This window comes from Xiphophorus maculatus, chromosome 12 (assembly GCF_002775205.1).
Source record: "Xiphophorus maculatus strain JP 163 A chromosome 12, X_maculatus-5.0-male, whole genome shotgun sequence".
NCBI classification, from domain to species: domain Eukaryota; kingdom Metazoa; phylum Chordata; class Actinopteri; order Cyprinodontiformes; family Poeciliidae; genus Xiphophorus; species Xiphophorus maculatus.
Genome location: NC_036454.1, coordinates 22,361,559 through 22,382,407, shown reverse-complemented (window position 1 = coordinate 22,382,407; position 20,849 = coordinate 22,361,559). Strand labels below are relative to the sequence as shown.

General features: G+C 37.6%; 2 protein-coding genes across 3 annotated transcripts; both read right to left on the bottom strand.

Annotated features, from left to right (window-relative positions):
* Window positions 1-768: 768 nt before the first annotated feature.
* LOC102219417 (mitoferrin-1) lies at window positions 769-11,104 on the bottom strand. Its single transcript, XM_005808516.2, has 4 exons — window positions 10,795-11,104; window positions 5,553-5,781; window positions 5,157-5,213; window positions 769-4,270 (listed from the first exon to the last, which is right to left on the bottom strand). The coding sequence occupies exons 1-4, from the start codon at window positions 10,993-10,995 to the stop codon at window positions 3,741-3,743; spliced, it is 1,017 nt and encodes a 338-aa protein (XP_005808573.1). The 5' UTR covers window positions 10,996-11,104; the 3' UTR covers window positions 769-3,740.
* A 2,725-nt stretch (window positions 11,105-13,829) lies between these two features.
* Window positions 13,830-20,325, bottom strand: entpd4 (ectonucleoside triphosphate diphosphohydrolase 4). Of its 2 annotated transcripts, none has more exons than XM_023344268.1 (13): window positions 20,102-20,325; window positions 19,596-19,706; window positions 18,767-18,964; window positions 18,477-18,682; window positions 18,141-18,291; window positions 17,939-18,042; window positions 17,772-17,831; window positions 17,492-17,646; window positions 16,407-16,573; window positions 15,970-16,294; window positions 15,631-15,716; window positions 15,377-15,538; window positions 13,830-14,971 (listed from the first exon to the last, which is right to left on the bottom strand). In XM_023344268.1, exons 2-13 carry the CDS (start codon window positions 19,601-19,603, stop codon window positions 14,737-14,739), a joined length of 1,857 nt encoding a protein of 618 aa, XP_023200036.1. In that variant the 5' UTR covers window positions 19,604-19,706; window positions 20,102-20,325; the 3' UTR covers window positions 13,830-14,736. The 2 variants fall into 2 exon arrangements, with proteins under 2 accessions (XP_023200036.1, XP_005808552.1); XM_005808495.2 differs by having other exon boundaries at window positions 17,516-17,646.
* Window positions 20,326-20,849: the final 524 nt, after the last annotated feature.

The window sequence follows — 20,849 nt, the reverse complement described above, 5'->3', positions numbered from 1 at the left end:
TTAAAGGGGAGTAAAACTGATTTTATGAACGTTGTATAATGTTTTGATGTTATTCCCTCATGAAATCCATTTGGAGTGCCGCTTTGGTTCTTTTATGCATGTTTGAGGAAACCTTGAATCTTCCATGGCAATAATTTAAGGGGTGCCTAAACGCTTGCTCTCAAAAAGCGCTGCCAATCCACCCCCGACCTTTAAGATGATAATCCAAAAACGGACAGGACACCGCAGGTACGCATTTCTTGACTTGATGTGTTGCACAGGAAGCTTTGCATGGCGCTATACTGTCCTCTACTGGAGCTAAGCTGTTACTGCTTTACAGTTAAGGATAACTAAAATTTCCGTTCTTCTCCAAATATTACTTATGTTTAGATATACAGCTATAATTGATAGTACAACAGTGCTCCAAATAATCAATCACCATTTTAGTGTGAATTATATATCTACATGGCAAATGATTTACATGGAAGTGGAGAAAAGTAACAACATACCCATCTAGACATCTATGTGAAATCAAGTTAAGTTACCGCAGCATTATTTGTTATGAAATGAGCAAAAGGAGCTGGAAGCTAATTAAATGGTGCAACAGACTGACAAAGGTAAGCAATCCTCAAAAACTGAATTGAAACCAGACTGCAATGTGAAGCACAAAGCTACACAAATATATATGCAAATGAAACCACTAATGACATGTAATACATGTTCCCCAACATCTTAAATTTAAAACAGTTTATCAAAACTAGATTGGAATGAAAACACAGACAGCCAGCATTCCTCATCTCTTGTTTATTTCAGCTCCAGTGTTACAAACTGTAGCAGCATTTTCACAATCATCTTTTGTTTGCATTGTCAAAATTCCAAGCCTTCCAGATCCGGAGATGGAGCTCGGCAAAAGTCAGACCATCTCCCACTTTAATCAACTCTACATAAATACTATAAACATACTTACATCACGAAACTCTTCCCTCTATAGAATACAAATGTTTCCTCTTAATTTTGCAGCGATCATAGTCTCAAAACATTTCCCGTCACTCTGAATGATGAGTGCATGCATTTCAAATGCAAATGTATTTCGATATAAGAGAAATGTTTCGTCAGTGATCTGAGATATGGTCTGATTCTACTTCAATAAAACAGCAAAACAAATATAATCAAAAATATAAAGATGCATTTATGCTGTAGGTAACAAAATCTATTGGATTTCTGCGAAGTCATATTGCACTGAAAGCAACATGAGAAGGTTACATACTCTAAACCAGCTCAACCAGGTTAAGACAAGGAGCTAAAAACTTGGTTTGAAATCTGATCGTCTGAGGCAAACTAAAAACATTAAAAAAAAACACTTTGAGAAAAGTGAAACTTGTAGAAAATCTCAATCTATAAAACCAAAGCTGTAAAAAAAAATTCAAGTTTTTCTTACTAACTTAACACTATATCGAGGTTAAACAGCAGAGATGGAATGAGTGTTCACAGCAGATTAAAAGCAGAAAGCAAAAAGAAAGCAACACACATCTTTGGTTATGTTTGCCCGAACACACAAACCAGAGCAATTCATGGAGTTTGAGAGAACACTGGACTGGAATCTGACACACGTCTTCAGAAAGAAAAAAAAAACCCTCTCAGTAATCATAAACAAGTAAATCAGAGTGCTCTGTGAATTGCATCAATCTGGCTAAATATCCTGAACGCTGAATCAAAACATAGAAAATAGGCTAAAAAAAAAAAGCATAGAGCGCACAGGAAATGAGTAACTTCAACAGGATGGAAGAAAATAAAACGATTTCATTGGATCTGGGGTTTTTTTTGACGTTTTTTTTTACTGACCCCACAAGGACAGCCAGTGCAACAGCATTGCTTAGTTTAAAAACTTCATTTACAAGCTTACATTTTAATCACATAATCTGCATAAGGAGAAAATAAGAAATATTTTTGGATGATTCAGACAATCTAAGGCCTTTAAGGTTGCTATGACAAAACAAGTCTCACAAAAGCTAATCACTGCTGCCGTCTTCCAAGGCAACAGTCAGTTCTGATCCAAAGAGATTTCTCAGGAATAGACAATTTCAGTACATAAATATATCCTCTGAATTCATACAAACAAGCTGCCAATGTTCTGCAACAGCTAAGACTCTGTTGTGCGTGACTCAGGAGCATTGCGTCATTAAGCTTTTACAGGGCAAACACAGGTAGATCTCAGCTAATTTGATCATCGAAAATGATTTTTTTTTTTTCCTTTTACACAAAGCTATTTTAAAAACCTAATTCGATTAATTTAAGTGATTTAGGCTTATAGCTAAGGAAAACCTAACATTCAGCAAAACAGAAAATTAGACTATTCCATAACAGTAAAACATAAAATGACTTTAATGCAAAACTGTTATAGTGTGACAACGCTATGGCCCACAAAACCATGGAGAAAGACTGCCGAGTTCACAGTTGTCCTGAAACTGATACAAGGAGGAGCCAAGACATTGGCTATTCACAGAGTGCTTTATCCTAGCATATTAAAGTAAAGATAAGTGGAAGGAAAAAATGTGGGCGTGCCCAAGCAGCAGGGATAGTGCAGTCATAAGAGGATCGTGAACCAAAATCCATTCATACATTTTTAGAGGCGATTGACTAGTTGTAGACCTGGAGCCAATAAATCCAGATTACTTAATCCAGCAGGTGTTGGCATCTGCCTCACAGACCCAACGATGCAGATGAGCTGAAGGTAGTTATGTAACCTGGGCTACTTGAACACTTCAGCAGACCACCTTCATGCAACGCTGCACCGATGCAGTAAGAAGCTCCTACCGAGCGCTGTCTGCATGCACTGAACAGTACATGGATATACTTCTCTTAGACTGACATTGCTGTATTAATAATGCTTTTTATTGGTCTGATGTAAAACTTGAATTTCTTGCAAAATTTTGTTTTGGGTTTTCCATTAGCTGCATGCCATCAAGCATCAAAATGAGCAATTAAATCAGTCTGATATATCACGTTGCTTGTAAATAATCTATAAAACATGAGATTTAAATTTTGAATTGCATTCCTGAAATAAAATACATTTCTGTTACTATATTCTGATTCACTGAGATTCACCTGTAATTGGTTTACTATGGCCCACATACCTTGAAACAGAGGAAGAAGTGTGCGTGTTTAAATACATCTTGGGCCTAGAACCAATCAAGTATTCCTATTTAAAAGTACAACAAAAATGGGTGGAGCAGTGTTTGATATTAGTTAGGCACTTATATGACATCGCTGTCTCTCCCGCAGAGTGCTGGAATTAAAGAATGTGGAAAAAAAAGTTTTCATAAACACATAAAACAAACAGCGCTGTGCTTTCCTCCGCAGCTATAAACTCCAAGCTAGAGGAAGCTAACCAAATAAATAAAAAGTTCCAATATTTCAGACAAATAAACATAGTTTCAGACAACTTCATCATGTGCTCACCACATGGAGACAACAGGGAACTGAGCTGTGACTGACTTGGTAGTGGAGCGAAACGGTGCAGTTAAATAGGACACCTTGTCTATTTGAGATAAATCCTGTTTTTTGCATAGAGTGGTTGTGCAGCCATCGCTGTAGCTAAAAAAAAGTAATAAAAAACCCCACAAACCCAGATAATGAGATGACAATGACGAGTGGAATTAAAACACCACACTGCCACCTGGTGTCTTGGTGCCGTTTTCCTCCTCACCGACTCTCACATCCTTTGGGCTTGGAGTGTTTCATGAGTCAAGGAAAGGCGAACATCACAGCTGCCCGGATGCCGCCTCTTGTTCTAGCTTCTGCTTCGTCAGGAAGTACTTGAAGAACTCGTACACCGACCAGGCGATGGCAGTAGAGGGCATCTGGTATATAACCCGAGCTTGGACGCCTTTGAAGAATGCTGCCAGACCTCCCAGTCTGTACACCGTCCTGAAAGCATTGGCCATTCCCGACAGGTGGCCGCTGATGTTCACAGAGCTCAGCGCGACATTCTCCTGCGTGTTGAGCAGCGTTTTACAAACGTCCAGCGGAGTGGTCACCGCGGCCGAAACTGCCCCCGCCGCCGCTCCCGACACTATGTGGCTGCTCGGGTTGTAATGCCTGTGAGGGTTCAGCTGCTCCTGCATCAGTTCGTAGGTGATGAAGTGAACCGCCTGGAAGGGAATATTCATGGTCAGCTGAGTGCTGTAGCTGCGGTAGAAAGCTCCGATGCCTTCGGTGTGAGTCACTGTCCGAACACAGTCCCAAAGTCCTCGATAGGGAGAGTTGTACATCTGCATCCTCTGCTTTACCACTGGAAGGCATCAAAGTTATGTTAGTGTTACATTTTATATTAGGCAGTAAAGGGGAGAATAACCAATCGATGTAACCAATTTAATTGCTGTAAAGTCCAGCAGGAGTGAAAGCTGGAAGGAGCAAAAAATAGAGACAAAGCAATCTACTGGGCTTCCTTAGGCATAAACTTTTTAATCTACTTAGAATAATTAATTTAGCATACTGCACTGTTTGATGACTGGCATCAATTGGAACGTACGTGTGCTTGAACTGAAATTATTTTTTCTAAAGTGCCTTAAGACTACACTTATTATGAATCGAAATGAATTTAAAGGATATTCCTTCCTTAATTTTTTTTTTTTTACATAAATATTGTTAAATTTCACACATTTTTGCAATAATAATTGTTAAACTTTCCATACACAAGTCAAAAAGAAAAAAAATCCCAAGTGGTAATCCCAAGTCTGCTTCCCACTAAAATGTTGGACTCCTTTGAAAGCAAACAAATCTTTCTTCTAAAAGTGTACTCCTCATATTCATCATTATGTTTTCAATGTTATTTTTACTAAGTAAAATTTTAGGGGGAAGTAAAAAGTAGAATTATAAATGGTTTATGCCTTCCTCTAGGCTGCTCTTTCATACAGTCCACATTTGTGGAGTGATTGACTAATATATCCTGTTAACAGATTTCCCCACCTGAGCTGTTTAGTGTCTGCAGCTCTTCCAGAGTCAACATGCCCTTTACGGCAGGCATATAACTAATTAACTATTGCTCTGTGGTTGGAGCGTTATGATCCACCTCGCGCTTCACTGAGTTTCTAAAATAAGTGTGTTCCTTCTTAACCGCCTGTTTATCGCCATCATCCTGTATTAAATGTGGCATTGAAGCGTTGACGTTTTCTTACCTTCAGCTGGATTCATGACGGCATCATGCAGAACAGTGGCCACACTCCCTGCCACGCCTGTTGAAACATTAGCAAACCTTGTTGACTCTGAAGCTGTGACACTGCTCAAGTTGTTTCAGTGACCAAAAGAAATGCATTCCTAAACACATGAGGCTGAAATTTACACAAGCTTCAGATAACATAACAGCCTGTTCCCCTCTGATCAACAAAACAGATTTTAAATGACAGATCCATCATGGGATTTCTCACGGCTGGGTCGCACATTTGACCCGGCTATTGTAAACTGTATATTGATGAGAAGAACTGCCCTCTTCCTGGATGGTTTGCTTCGTCTACGGCGTGCAGCAGCTGGTCTGACGTTGGGGAAAGAGTGTGTGGGGACACGGACGCTCGTACCGTTGGCTATGTGGCTGTTGCCTCCGCTCTGAATGATGTGACTCAGAGAGTGCTTGACGCGCTCGTAGCAGGCGAAGTAGAGTGCATGGGCGGGCCCCGCTCCCATCATGGTGATGTTGAGGCCCCTCAGCGGTCTGAAGATCCCCTCCGTCTTGATGATCCGTTTCAGGGCTTCATACACGCCCTTGTATTGTGCATTGGGGTCCGGCTGCAGACTCTGCATCCGTGTCTGTGAAATAAAATCATTTAATATAAATTCTTCTATGATTATAAAATTTTAATTTCCTTAGGTTAGATTTTGTTACAGTATTTAGTTGGTTGCCTTGTTTTATTGTGTGACTGAATGTATGGTTTTTAAGATGTTAAAGAACCTGAATAATTATTTTATTTTATTTTTTTAAATCAAGTGTAGCGTGCTCTAGTCGCTCTGACTGAACGCGCTCTTGGCTTTAGCGAGGTTCTGGATCGGGAGGCTGTGGCAGCTCTTTGTTTAACTCCACCATGCCGAGTTATCCGGACAGCACAAAGCATGTTTTCATTTGCAGGGAGATTCGGGGCCGGCTCAGGAGATTGGTCAAGTTTGTCTTTGTCAGCATGTTCTACTGAGCTTCCTTCCTTTGGGTCGACAATAAAATATCAATTACATTTCCTCTGAGTGAAGATTTTTGGAAACTTGGCAACACATCACCTGGCAATCTGAGTCAGTGGTTGAGGTTTTGGGACTGCAAATGAGGTTATGCCCCTAATAAGGCACATGCTTGTCTGGATTTGTATCTCCTAATGTGAGGAGAAATAAGGCCAGAGAAAGATAAGACTAGATGAAATAGCAATGCGTGTTTGATGTATATATTCTGTTTAGCATTCCTTAATTTCAGCCATAAATGTACCACAACAAAAGCGCAAAACTTAGAGACTAATTCAAAATGTATTTTATTTTAAAAAAATTGGGTACAAATTTTAATGTCAAGAAACACCAAAACAACAGAATTGTATGCTTTTCAAGCTTAAGTTTTTATTATAGTCTGTGCATTTAAGAACTTTTTTTTTAATGTTCCAAAATTCACCATAAAGCACAGCTGGTCCCTATTCATCAGTAAAGGGATGTTTCACTGTTTCTCTGTAGCATTGGACTCATGTATAATTAGCTATTTTGAAAACAATAACATTTATATTTTTCAAATCTGAACTTCATTATTCTGCATTAAATACACATAACTAAGGGCACAGCTTTTGATCTGTCATATCTTTATTTTATTAGCCACAAAATAATAAGTTATAATATGTTTCATAAACTGGACAATAACTCAAGATGTGATGTAGCATATAAATAAATCTCTCTGCATGATAACGTTTAGTAAAAATACAATAATCATGTGGTATTTATATATAAAAAAGGAAAAACATGATCTCATTTCTTTTATTTAAATACAATTATTCCAAGCACAGCTACAAGAATGTAACATATTGATTGTTAGAGTTATAACAATGTTATGTATAAGTTTTGTTAGTTTTGGTAAAGGTAGAACAGAAAAATTATGCAGAAAAACAGAATGAAAAATCTGCCAAATGTAGTAGTTGTTTCAGTGCTTATACCTTTCTGCCATTGTGTTTTTTCCAGAGTAAAGAGTAAGAGTGTTGGCTGGGTAATTAGTTTGATCAGGTAGCCAGGCTGGGTCAGCTGACTGACAGAGATGTGGCTTGGATCTTGCCAACTGTAGTTTTAAATTAGCTTCACCTTAATACTAGTGATGGGAGGCAATCCTTTGGTTTCCACAGCTTGACTCTCCATGTTTTGCACGAACGTAAATATTCTTAAGCCTAAAATTGGTCTTTTCCGCAAGTATGAGGAAAAACTTTCCGTCAGCTTGCTGGCAGTGCTCAGCAGCCATTGTGTTACTCTATGCTCTGCAGAGCTCAATGTTTAAGGAATTCACAATTTCAAATGAAATTCAGATTTGATTTTTGGTTATTATGTTTGAAGAATAATAAAGTGTGAACCCCTGTAGTAAAGATTGACTGAGAACATTACAAGATCTGAATAATGCTTTAAGAATGCATCAGGAAGTAGTTTAAAAAGGACTGATTTAGGAATAAAACCTAATAGGGAGTAAACTTTAGGAGTAATTCTTAAAAAGAAAAAAGATCACTGTGTACTTTTTGGCAAATATTTTAAAACAAAACTAATTACTAATTCAACTTTTAGCTATTTTACTTTTAGGTGACATTCAACACTGTATACATTATTTCGACATCTCTGTCACAATCAGCTGAAGCAACTAAACAAGAAGCACCAGTGTTGACATTTAACCATAAAAGGGAAACGTCCCAACTAATTTGACTGATTGTGTGTTATCATTTTAGCTTCATCAGTTCTGGTAATATGGCTGTTTACTAATCAATAGCACAAAGAAGCAAATAGAGACACCCACCCTTTCCTGCATGAGGCTGATTCCTAACTTGCACGAGACTGATAAGATGCCCCTCCTAACATTAATACAGGCTACTCCCTAATTCCTCGAGCTGCTTGAGTTTCACTAGGAAACAAACTCAAAGAAAACAGTTAGGACTGAGAGGAGCTAACAAATAAAAGCACCAGAGAGGCATCAGGCTAAACTTATTGACATAAAGTCAATACTTCCTCTAACAACCCTTCAAATGTAATTCTTTAAAAAAAAAAAAAGAATAAAAAAAGCACTTTGATTTCTTAGAAGTTGTCTAGTAATTTATCAAGACAGGATGGAAATGACTCTTCCTGTCATGAGTTTAGATCAGTTGAAGCTTGAAAACTTGGGTAACTCCAAAAACCTTCCAGATTTAACTGAATGAGCTGCCGAGTCTTTAAGGTGCTTGTGAAAACTTGGAAATCTCAAGAGGAAATGACACCAGAGCATTGGGTAATAAAGGCTTCTCATCAGACTATTTACATATATGCCAATGGGACGCAAGTTAAGTGGATGTGTTCCAGTTAAAGTAGACATAACCAAATTTTTCAGAAACAATGCCACATTGTTAGAGAACAATGGCTCAGCAGAAGGAAAGTGGGGATTCCAGGAGCAAAGTTCACAAAAACTGTTTGCAATTTACCTTTCTTTAGCCAATTTTTAACAAGCTTCAAACAACATAGTCATTTCATTCCACTTTAAATGTGCGCTTTAATTACCAAACATTCACTCACTAAATGGATTACTGGTTAGAAAGGCCCCACCCCAAAAAACAGATCTTCCCAAATTTGGCTTCGTTCAGTCACTTAATAAATACTTTTATACCACTCATGTACTACTGCTTATATATTTACCAGTTTGGATTTGCACAACTAGTAAGTTATACAACTGTTTCATAAAAAATAGAAAAAGTAATATTCCTCTATATGATTTAAATCATAATTATTTAAATAAACTATTTGTTTGTGAAGTTACAAAATACTATTTTAATCCTATTTTATGACATTTTATTGGTCTTATTACATTATTTAATAATTCTCTTAGTATTAACTAAGATGACTCATCCTTTTAGCCCTCTTTCTTTTTGTTATTTTGTCTAAAATAAAATATCACTTCTAATATGGTTAGAGGATTAAATAGTACTTGAATTTTTCTATAGCAAGTAAATGTTTGGAGCAAAGAGAACAATATTATTCGTAAAAAATTTAGTAAACTCTATGAATATAGCTTTATCGAGAACAATTAAATGATGTATATAGGCATTCTCATGGCCTATACTGTTTTTAATTTTTTTTTTTTCTTTAGGCCTAACATCTTTGGTAAGAGTTGCAATTTTGAAGCCAACAAAGAATGAATGCTAATTTATGCATACAAGTTTTACTAAATACAAAAGCCAGCCTTAAAGTACATATTGTTTACAGACCAAAAATTATGGGAGAATTTAGTTTTGATTCATTTACATGAATGGTAAAGAAAAAAAAAAAAAAACAGATTTTTAATTTATTTAACCTGCTGATCACCAGTTTAGAGTCGATCAATGGAAAGCTGGCCAATTTCAGTCTGGGGCTGATTAATTGGTGCTTGGTTTGTCTTTTAAGCAATAAAAACAGAAGTGCTGATGTATTTAAAAGTCTTCTTGTGCTTGATTAACAATTATTTTTAAAAAATGTCTAAAGACTTACATTTATAGGAGAGTTAAATATGATTGAAATGACTGCAGATAATTTATACATTTCTAAGAAATTACCAGGAAATATATATAAATATATATTTACCATATAAATATAAATATACCAAGTTTTAGTAAAAAAAGAAAATACTTGATAGGTTTTAAACAGCACAATCTTGTTTCATGTCAACATCAAATAATCCCTCATTACTGCTTACATTTAGTCATTATTGTTCACAGATTTTCTCCAGCTTTGCTCATGGTGTGAGAGTGTTTTAATACTCTGCTGAATCTGGTTTGTAGAGTTACTCACGGTGTCTGTGAGCTACGATAATAAGGATGAACCTAATTCTCTAAGTGAAGTGATCACAAGAAGATTTAGATGGTTTGGTCCTCTAATCCTGCACTCTTTAAGTAAAGCTCACACCCTAATTGAGATAAGATTAAAGTTTGAATATCAGTCAATGAATCTAGTGGCTACAAGCGTGCGATTTATGAAAGTGCACAGTCAAAGATGCAAGGTAATAAAGTACTATTTACGCTTTAATAATGGGAGTAACAGAGTTGTGGTTTGAGCTTTTCATTCAAAGCTTGACATCTATCCTAACCGAACAAAACCTTGACCTTCACCTAGCCTGAATAATGTCAGAGAAAAACTTGGTTAACATTATTTATTTGAGTAGATTCACAATCGTATGGCTATTATTACATCTCATTTTAATACTATAGTTGAATTGCGAGATAGCTTAGATAGAAACTTGGTGAATGTCCTCTTTTTAATGTTAAAGTGGGCTTTGAGTAAGCTTGTTTGGTTAGCAAAGTTATTAAGTAGCAAAGCAAAACCAAAAAAAGAGCAAAACTTCTTCAGTTGAAGGGAAACATTTTGTTTCTACTCTGATTTACTTTGCTGACCAGTTTAACTTGTTCGGTCAGTCTATTTGAAGCGACAAGGCTGCAGTAATTGGATGAGCTAACACCGAGGCTAACTAAGGATGGGCAGCCCGAAGACTTCACGGCTAACGCCTGTTAGCACATCCTCCCCGCACTCGGCGTCTCCCTTTCCGGCTGGTTAGAGTTTGAGCCGCCGGGGAGAGAACAGAAACAGCCGAGCAGCCTCTGAAGACGGCGTTACCTTGACAGAGTCCACGGGGTACATCACCGTGTGCTCCAGTATGCCTGCCACGGCTCCGGCTGTCATGTGGGTCGTCACGGAGACATGAGGCGGCAAGCTCTCGTAGTCCCCGTCGCTGCTCTCATTAAAAGGCTCCCCGTCTTCGCTCTGGACCTGCGACATCTCCAGCCTTGCCACCGCACGGTCCGAGCTTAACTCCATGCGTGGGGAGCTCTCGCAACAGGTGGGCTTCCGAACAAGAGAATGATCGGAGAATGTGTCGGCGGCATGGATAACCACAACATCGCCCCTACTTACCGGAGTTCCAACAGCGCCCGTAGGACGTCGCCAGAGAGAGGCGTGGCTGACGGCAACGTAAACCAATCAAATCCCACGTAGTGAGATAATGGGCGGGCTCTTTTCTGAGCGACCAATGACAAGTTTCTGTGTTGAATTCCTGTTCCACTTCAAAGCTCAGCCGGTGAAACAATTTGAGCCTCCCAAGTTTTGAATGAGTTTGACAGAACCGCGGGCCTTGCCCAGTCCTGGTTCAGTAGATAAGCAGGTGTGGTCTCACTGCCGGAGAACACTTGTTCAATAATATGGAGAAATCTTTTCTTCAAAATGCCCTATCTGAAAGGGGAGGTTACTTCTGACAAACCATGCTAACTGAAATCTACACATAGACTACTTAGGGTGCTGTGGAAAACTGACAACAAAACTAAAAACTAAGAATAACAGTCGTATTAAGTCAAGACATATAGATCTTAAATTATCTACAAAATTATTGTCTCTTTACCTAAAAGTCATACGGTTACTCTGGGAAAATTAAGGAGGGTTTGTGTTTGTATAGACTACAGTCAGCAAGCTTTGAAAAAGTATTTACCTCCTTTTAGATATATATACACTGCTCAAAAAAATAAAGGGAACACTTAAACAGGTGTTTAACACTTAAAGTGTTCCCTTTATTTTTTTGAGCAGTATATATTTTTTTTGCTTTTTTCAGATTATGAAACATTTTTTTGTATCAAACAAAGATAATTAGATATATAGTGATTTAAATTATAAAGAGGAAAAAGGGCTCTTCAAGCCAACATAGACTTATATACAGTATGTAGCAACCAAGTTTTTTTGGACAACTGACAATGTATCATTCAAGGATATGATAGATTCAGATATTTTTGTCTGTTTCTTTTTTTTCCAGAAACAGGCAAAAAAGCAAAACAGAAGAAATCTGCAGAGTACAAATAGTTTCACACATGCAACACTCTGGAAAGTGAGGAAAATTAAGAAGACTTTTGATGTTTGGGCTGCTAGGATGGTTTAAATGATGATTATATTATATTATATTATATTATATTATATTATATTATATTGACAAGTTACTTCATCCAACTGCTTTTTCAAACCAAATCCTACATTAATTCCCAAAGTTCAAGCTTTTGGAAGGAAACGATGAAAATGAGTGAAGCTTTTCAAACCCTCTCACCTGAAAGCCTCTTCAGTCAAAACAAACGGATCTGCAAACATCAGTCCTGCGGCAAATCATGTGGACAGTCACATGAAACAGCCTGAAGTGGAAAACAAAGTCTTATCAAAAAGAAACGCCACATTTATGCTTTAGTTCCAGCTTTTGAATGAGAAGTGTTACGCTTTTGTTAATATTTTGTTATATTTTAGCTGCATTTGTTGTCTTGGGAAATAAAGCCTTACTGTTTTGTTTTGAGAAGACTGAAGATCCATTGGGCATCGGCACACATTTGCTTCTTCAAGTTTGTAAGTTGTCAATTGTCCAAAATTCTTGACTTGAGAATTTATTTGATCAGAAAGTCAGAATTACTTTATTAATCCCCACGGAGAAATTCTCAACATCATAAACCAAACATCTGAATAAAAGTTAGGAAATAAAAGCCAATGAGAAAAATACAAAAAGAACTTTAGTGTAAAAAGTTCTATTAAAGGTCACATTTATATAATTTACAGTGACAGGAAGGAAAGATTTTTCAATTCTATTGAAGCAATTAAGAAGTTTAAAACAACAATAACTCAAGCTCTTACCACAAAGCACGCTGCAGAGTCACATGGGGTGTTATTGATAAAGCATTTTTGTATATGTTTATCTGCATGTCTGAAAGAGACGCTTCAGTGTAGTTTCACATAGAACATCTACGCTCACAAACTCTCAAATCACACATCTTATCCTGCTTGGCACTCTTGAGTCAGTAAGTTTAGTTTTTCAGTTTTTTTCTGTAGACGTATTTAGTCTCGTATTTATTTATTTTTTAATGCCATCATTAAACCCCTCCTTCAAAACACAATGTCTGATATTCTGTAGAAAATACTTATCTTGTTGTTTTAGTCACTAGTCACATGAGCAGTAAGATACTCAGTATGACCTTAATAAAAAATAAAAAAAAACATTTTAACAAAAAATAATAAAAGAAACAAAATATAACTTTTAAACTAAAGAGAAAAGTGTAATTATTTAAACTGCTAATAAAATAACATGTTAATTTCGGTTGTAATGTGAAGAACCCAAGAGAAGCAAGCAGTGAGCAGCAGTATGTGGGGGAGGGGCAGTGCAGTGCTTCTATACTTGAAACAGCCACTGGATACTTTAGTCATTCTTGGATTTTGTCTGGCATCTCAGTGAAAGAACTTTAAACTTTATGAACAGCATAAGAAAAAAAAAGCTAACAAATTGTTGCATTTCTAATACTATACCTGTTTAAAACTAAAGTATAGTCTATCTAACACTAATAACTGCATGTGTCACTACACAGTTTCAAAGGAAATATGTAGACTTCAGAATGTGAAGAAAGTTTTTTGGGGGTTTTTTATTCTCAAAAAGTTAATTATTCCTGCATTTAGCAAGAAAAAAATAATTGTTATGATACTAACTGACCAGAAACCTTAAAGGACAGTAGTCTGCTTTAATGTCAGACAGTGAGACATAATGTTAGGAGTTAAAATAGTGCATGCAAATGTCTGGCTTCCACTGTACAGATATACACAAATTATTCTGTTTTCCTTCTCATGAAATCAGGAAGCAGCTATCTCATAAAACTTTTATTATTCCTGTATTGCAATGTCACAACAGTTATTACACATTCGCCTGTGAAAACACTTGAGTAGACCATTTTTATTTAAATAACACACGCTCTGATTTACAATTTCCTCACAGTATTGATATAATGGCTTCTGAAAATGAAGCCCCAATTAAAGTAACAATACTCACCAAAGAGTCGAGCAATAGTTTCAGCAGGGGGACTGATTCTCTCGTTAGGATGGCAGACAGGTTTTCAAAGATTTCCTCAGCAGTGACAAGACATGTATTGCACTATTACAGCTGTGAAAGGCTTCATATCTTCAAACATAAATATGAAATAGAAAGGTTTATGGACAAATACACCCAAAAAGTTGCTTCATCTAGGCCATGCAGATTAACTGCAGTGCAAAGTGCTTCCAATGCAATGGAGAAATCATATTGCATTTAAGGTTTCTGTAGAGAGTGCTTTTTCTATTTGACAACAATGAGAAATGGAAAAAAAAGTAAGATAAAACAGAACAAAATTAAATAAAAATACAAAAAATGCACATGAAAAAGGCAAAAAACATAAAAAACTTAAAACATCTGATATATTCATCCAGTGTGGTGAAAGCCAAAGTACAGTCTAGTAGGGTGTGAATCAACTACAAAGCAAAGTACCATTTTGTGTTTACCATTTAAAAAACAAAAACTCCTGAAGGCAGCTGCAGGCGAAACAATAATAAAAGCAATATAGTATCTCTCATCCAAAGATATATGAAAAATTTTCCCCTTTTATCCAAATATCTAATTCCAGCTCAACAGCTAGTAGGATATGTGAGCAGACCACCAAAAAAAAACAAAAAAATCGGACAGTCTGACAGGAGTGGAGTTCAACTTGGGAAAGTTATAAACCTGTTCATGCTGCCCAAAGTTCAGAGGTTGATTGGGAGAGAGGGTGAGCCGAGGCCCTCTTCCAACCACGGCACAGAGGAGGGAGTGTAGGGCTGCGCCACACGGCGATGGATGCGGCGAAGCCTCAGCAAATACAGTATAATGGAGAGCAACACGATAAAAAAACAAGCCAGGAACAAGTAGTGGTTGTTGACAAAGGAGAAGCTGTGTCGCCAGTGAGAGTGCGCTCCTTTCAGACTCTCCTGTGGGATGTCCCTGAAGGAAAAGAAAACAGGAACGGCACTACCAGGTGAGTTTGGAACGTGATAATAAAACAAGTCTTTACAGGCCGCTCATTCTGTCATATTAACTCTTTAATTCGTCAAATACCTGAAGTCATTATTCAAGCAACATATCGCACCTTTCTGAAAACTTGTCTCATTTCCGAGCTATGAACAATCATTTTTCTTTGTATCTTTTTAAATATATGAATGTTAGCAGCCAATTCCAATGACTAATGATTTCTCTTCTCACATGTGTAAAGTAGGAATCGTTCTTATGACAGTCTAGCTTCAATGACAAACTGGCTCAACCAGACTGGACTTCAGAAGATAAAATTACATCAGAGCGATAAGAATCCAAACTAAGAGAAGCGCAATTGTAAAAGACATTCTATCTTACCTCAAAGGGAGAAACCGCGTTCTATAAAGAATAGCTCCAAGAGTCCACTGGATCTCCTTATCGTAGACCAGCAAGGCTGTCTTCAGGTTTTTGTAATTGGTTGGGAAGGAGAAACCCGTGTGCAAAACTTCATACATCCACGCTGATTTAAAACACTGGTACCTGCAGACATTTGAATAAAGCCAACAGTCATATGTTTTTATCATGTTTTTATTGCCTTGACAAACCATCTGATAAATCTGTGTGCGACTTACTTGAGCCGGTGAAAATCTGCATGTGATGCATAAAGACCAGAATCAAAGCGTTCCTTCAGTGTCTTCCACTGGGTGGCACAGTAACCCTGTGAATGGAACAAAAGCACAGTATAGAGGAAGAGCATTGCAACACAATTTAAATACACAAATTATTGATTAGTTTAATTATAAACTATTCTATAAAAGACGTGAAAACCTTATCCAACTTAAAATGTAGTTTTAATCTTTCTAGACCCATTTCTGTTTCAGGATTAAAGCTATACAATTTATTTGCATGGGCAGCAAAAAAACAGATACAACCTTTTAGACACTATAAATAAGTTTTCCTACAGCGTTTACCTTGGCGGCTCGGGCATATTTAGAAGCATTATAATCCCCGCCCATACGCAGCACGTCCTCCATGCAGTAGAAAAACTCTGAAAAGCCATAAAACTGGCTGTTGCTGTAGTCAATCGCTGGCTGGTAGATGCCGCTCAGGGACGTTTGGGTGTCATTGGTTCTGTTGAGGAACGGCTGCAGAATCCGTCTGCACTCGTCGAAGTCTCCGGTCCCCCGAAGGTGGAGCCTCTGTGTAGACGGTCCGATCTCATCCAGCAGGTCGGTGGGGAGACAAGGGTCCAGCAGGGGAGACTCTGCTGTTTCGCCAACATGCTCACCCAAGAGTCTAGAGAGGTCAATAAACCAAGAAGTTAACGTGTGTAGCTCTGAGCACCGAATACTCAAAAACAATTCAGGGAGGTTGAAAGCAGGACAGAGCGACAAACTGTGCATCTCACTTGTTTCGAGCTGCAGTTTTTCTGATGAGATTCTCCTCATATCTTTGGCGTGCAGCGTTTCCTCCGAAACCCAGAAAGGTGGACACGTAAACACGATAAACGTGATCGGTGACGTGAGCGTCACATCCCAGGTTGAATTCTGCAAGTAAGTTTTTGGCCACTTCCTCCTGTGGAAGATGAACAAGTGAGAAAGAGATAAAATGTCCCTTTAATTTTTCTATATTTTGGAGTCTTGCAACCAAGAATTCCAAGTTTTTATTGGGATCTTAAGTGATAGATTAACACAAAGTAGTGCATAATTATGAAGCAAAAGCAAAATAATACATGATTTTCAAAATATCTCACAAATAACATCTGAAACATGAGGTTGGCATTTGTATTCAACCCCCTCTACTCTAACACACCTAAATAAAATCTAGGGAAACCAGTTGGCTTTAAAAGTTGATTACAAATCAATAAATACTCAACTTGTGTGTAAATGAATCTTCATTAGAAAAAGTACAGATGTTCTGGAAGGCCTCAGAGGTTTGTAAGAACATCAACAAACAGTACACAATACCCAATAACAACAACAAAAACTCATTAAAAACAACAAATCAACTAATGATTTTAAACATAGATACATAAAAAGTACTACTCAAACCTTGTTTAATAATTTGTTCTAATGTCTATCTGTAAAGTCGTTTTATATGTGCACTATTATAAAAAATCGTGTATCATTTTTCTTCCACTCCAGTAACAAAATATAAAAAAAATCCAAGTACAATGAATACTTTCAAGATAAAGCCACTATAAAGACAAAGTTCTATACAGTTGTAACATCTAGCACTTACAAATCTTATAAAAGAAATGTATACTGAGAAGTTAATGTTCTCAATATTACAGCCACATGGGGAGGGTCATGCAACAACCTTACAGTATGCTTTCAACAGTGATGGATGGAGAGCAGACCAGCTCCACAGGACAAAATGGTTCAGAGAGGTGTTAACCAAGGAGTAACAAAAATTGGAAAGGGAGAGGGGGAGAAAAACAAAGCATAAGCCACCAAAGACAGAACAAGGACAGAATTGGTTGGAGATAATAACCTGTTGTGGAGAAGCAAAGCTTACAGTTTTGGGCACTTCATATGCAATCTGTGTGGAGACACCACCCATGTCCAGGACACCCGCGGTCCTTTTCCTCATCAGCGCTTCCTGATGATCGGTGCCGGGAACATTTACCTCCACCACAGCTTCCCCATCTTGACAGCAGAGAAAAAATTGACAGTAAAGAGAAGGGATGTCACACACTAAAGGTGTGTCATGCAATTAATGGGCTTAACCAAATTAGGTCACTCTGAAGTGGTACACTTGAGTAACTTCTCACCATTGTCCACATGGTTAAACCTCCCAAGGACAAAGTTTATTCCAATCCATGCATAGACACCTGAAACACAAACATATTAAATATTAAGTTATTGTGTAAATGTTTGAGTATATTTAAAGTTACAATGATGTTAAAATGAAATATTGCTCTATAGTTTCTAAATTTACCTTCTTGTTTTCCAGAAATCACCTCCACGTGGGAATCAGAGAAGAGGAAGTTGAAGTGAACTGGGATATCTGTGCGTAGATCTTCCAGAATGGCTTCTTGTTGACTGAGAAAAAACAAACACATACACAAAAAATGTTTTTTAAATGTAAACAATAATCTTTTTTTTTTCTGTCACACTAACATTGTTATTTTTTTTTTTACCTCTCTGGTAAGATTCTCATTCCCGCTGTGCACAGGATGTACAGAGGAGTTTCCTGGTGCTTATGCTTGGGGATGTGTTGAGCTGCAAAGCTTAGAAGTGGATCTATGTAGTCACTGGCCTTCTCAGGTGTTTTAGCCAATTCAGCTATACCTTCAAGAAAAGTACATAAAGAAGAAAAACATTTTTACTTTAGGCATACAAAAATATAATATTCAATTGTATTATGCAATAAAACTGCATTTTGTATGGTTTGTATTGCTTTACAATACATTAGTAAAGTGAGTTGCAAAATACGCTTGCATTTCCTTCCTTAAGTTGATCAGTAAGCTTCTTACCAGGCTTGATCTTCATGACTACTGGCTTGCGGTGTTGATCTCGCATTTGCCGTATGTCCAGCAGTTCACGGGGATTACCGTTGTGCCGGGGCCAGCAGTACACAAACACCCTGGAGCCACTGCTGCCACAGTCCACCACCAGGCCGTAGTTCAGGTTGGGATTGCTTGTATCCGTCACATCCAAGTCAGTAACTCTCGCCAGGTGCCTTATGAGTGACAAATATCTAAGATTAACTCGATTACAGCTCTAGGGGATCCACACCAGAGTACCAGCTCCTAGTTTAGAGTACCGATAGAAAGGGTTTTCTTCTCCGATCCAGCTGGTGTGTGTATTTACAGCAACGAGCAACAGGTAGAGCAGTCCTATGAGGCAGAGCACCAGGCCGATGAAGAGAAGTTGTCGGAGGGAAGGAGTCAGAAGCCGAGGAAGAACCTGGGATGACAGGCTGAAGTGCCATGACGCTGGGAAAAGGCATGAAAAGCCGATCCTGTTCACAGATAAAAATATAAGAGCCTCAATGCTGCATGTCTGGACATTGCAGAGACTGTATTGAAAATGTAATCATGCTCATTTTCCCACTTGACAACCAGAGACCTCTGTGCATCTTATTGGGATTTTGAGCAGCTTATAATAGTGATGCACAGGGAAAATGGGAACATGGTTTTCAATATGTTTTACAAATAAAAATCCAAAAAACAAAGTCCATTTCTACTAAGGCCCTAGAAATCAATACTTTGTAGAACTACCTATTGCTGCAACTACAGCTCAGTCTCTTTTGGGAACTCTCTGCACATCCAATCTCTGAACATTCATCCTCGCAAAAGAACTACTCACACGGATTGGACTATAATAAATGGATCTGTGACTCATTAAAAAAAATATTTATGGCCCTTTAAGATTTACTTTTGAGCACCTTTGATCTAATCATTTTCATTATAGCTTTGACTGATTGTAAAACCTCTGAAAGCAAGTGGTTGTACTGGATTTTAACTTGGGGTATCATAGTAACACATGTATTTAATGTGATTGTAATATGACAAAATGTGAGAAAAATCAAGGGATATGAATAGTGTGTAGGCCTTTATTTCCAGATAAATACAGGCCAATCATTCAATTACCTTCCCATTGTGCAGATAGTCCTTTGGATTTATTATTCATCAGTCTTCTCTAGGAAGCAGATTTGTCCGACTCCACTGCTCCATAATCCTTGGTTCATCCATCATTATAGCCTAGAAGAAAGAGCAGAAATAAAAACTTTATAGCCTTCACCAACAATTGTACAGGACTTCCACTTTTTGAAGGGCCCACAAACACATGAAATTGATCAGCAGTTTCTGGATTTAAAGAGATAAATAGGCGTAATTGTATAGTTTTCAGCTATTGAAGAAAAAAAAAATAAAAGCTCATAAAGGAAAGGAGGAGAAAAGAAACACATATAAATCTCAAGCAAGTAGCTGTTAATGTTTGATAACGCAGGCGTTTTTTATGTTCAGTCTCGTAGGTTACAGTATGATAGGAGGAAAGAGCAAGGAGAAGCGACGAAAATTAATAATTTAACTGACCTTAACGTTAATGGCGATAATTTTATATGTCAATGAATTGTATTAGAGCCGTAGATACTCACAAAGACAACCGTATTTTCCAGGAAACATGATCCAGATGCTCCCCGCTGGCTAACTTACATTAAACGAGCAGCACCGCTTTGCTAAGTGACGTGTAACGTGTAAAAGGTGTGCTTGGTTTTAATGTCCGCGTAGACCGTCTTTCGATTGAGCTCAGGTTAGTTATAAGCTGTTTCTATATTAAACAGCAAATTGGGAGTTTTCAGCTTACATCAAATGCTGTATATATTTTATTTCATAAGCCTGCAACCAGTATGTTTTCTTTCCTTTCACAGCCTCTAGTTGAGACGTGTTTTGCTACAAGGTCCGCTCAATTTGAGGAAAAAACAAGCGCACATTCCCGGCTGTGAACTGCGCTTGTGTCGAACAAAAAATACGGAAACCGTGCAGGTACAAACTGTTCCGAGTTTTATGATCACATCTTCAGAACTTAATCGTGAGAAAATTCCTACTGTTGTTCAATTGGATGTCTCTGGACATGTAAACCTACGTTTTTTCAATATATTTTATAATTAAAAGTATTTATTAAAATGTTGAAACTCTTTTGACTATCATGTTGGTTGTGTTGCATTGCATCTTTTTAAGTTTTTATTATTATTATTTTGTGTAAGACACGAATTGGCATATCTACTGATCTCAGGTACGCGTGGGACAATGGATGGATGGATGGATGGATGGATGGATGGATGGATGGATGGATGTCCAGCCCTTGTCAGTTTTTGCCATGTGAAATGCTTTGCATACTCAAGA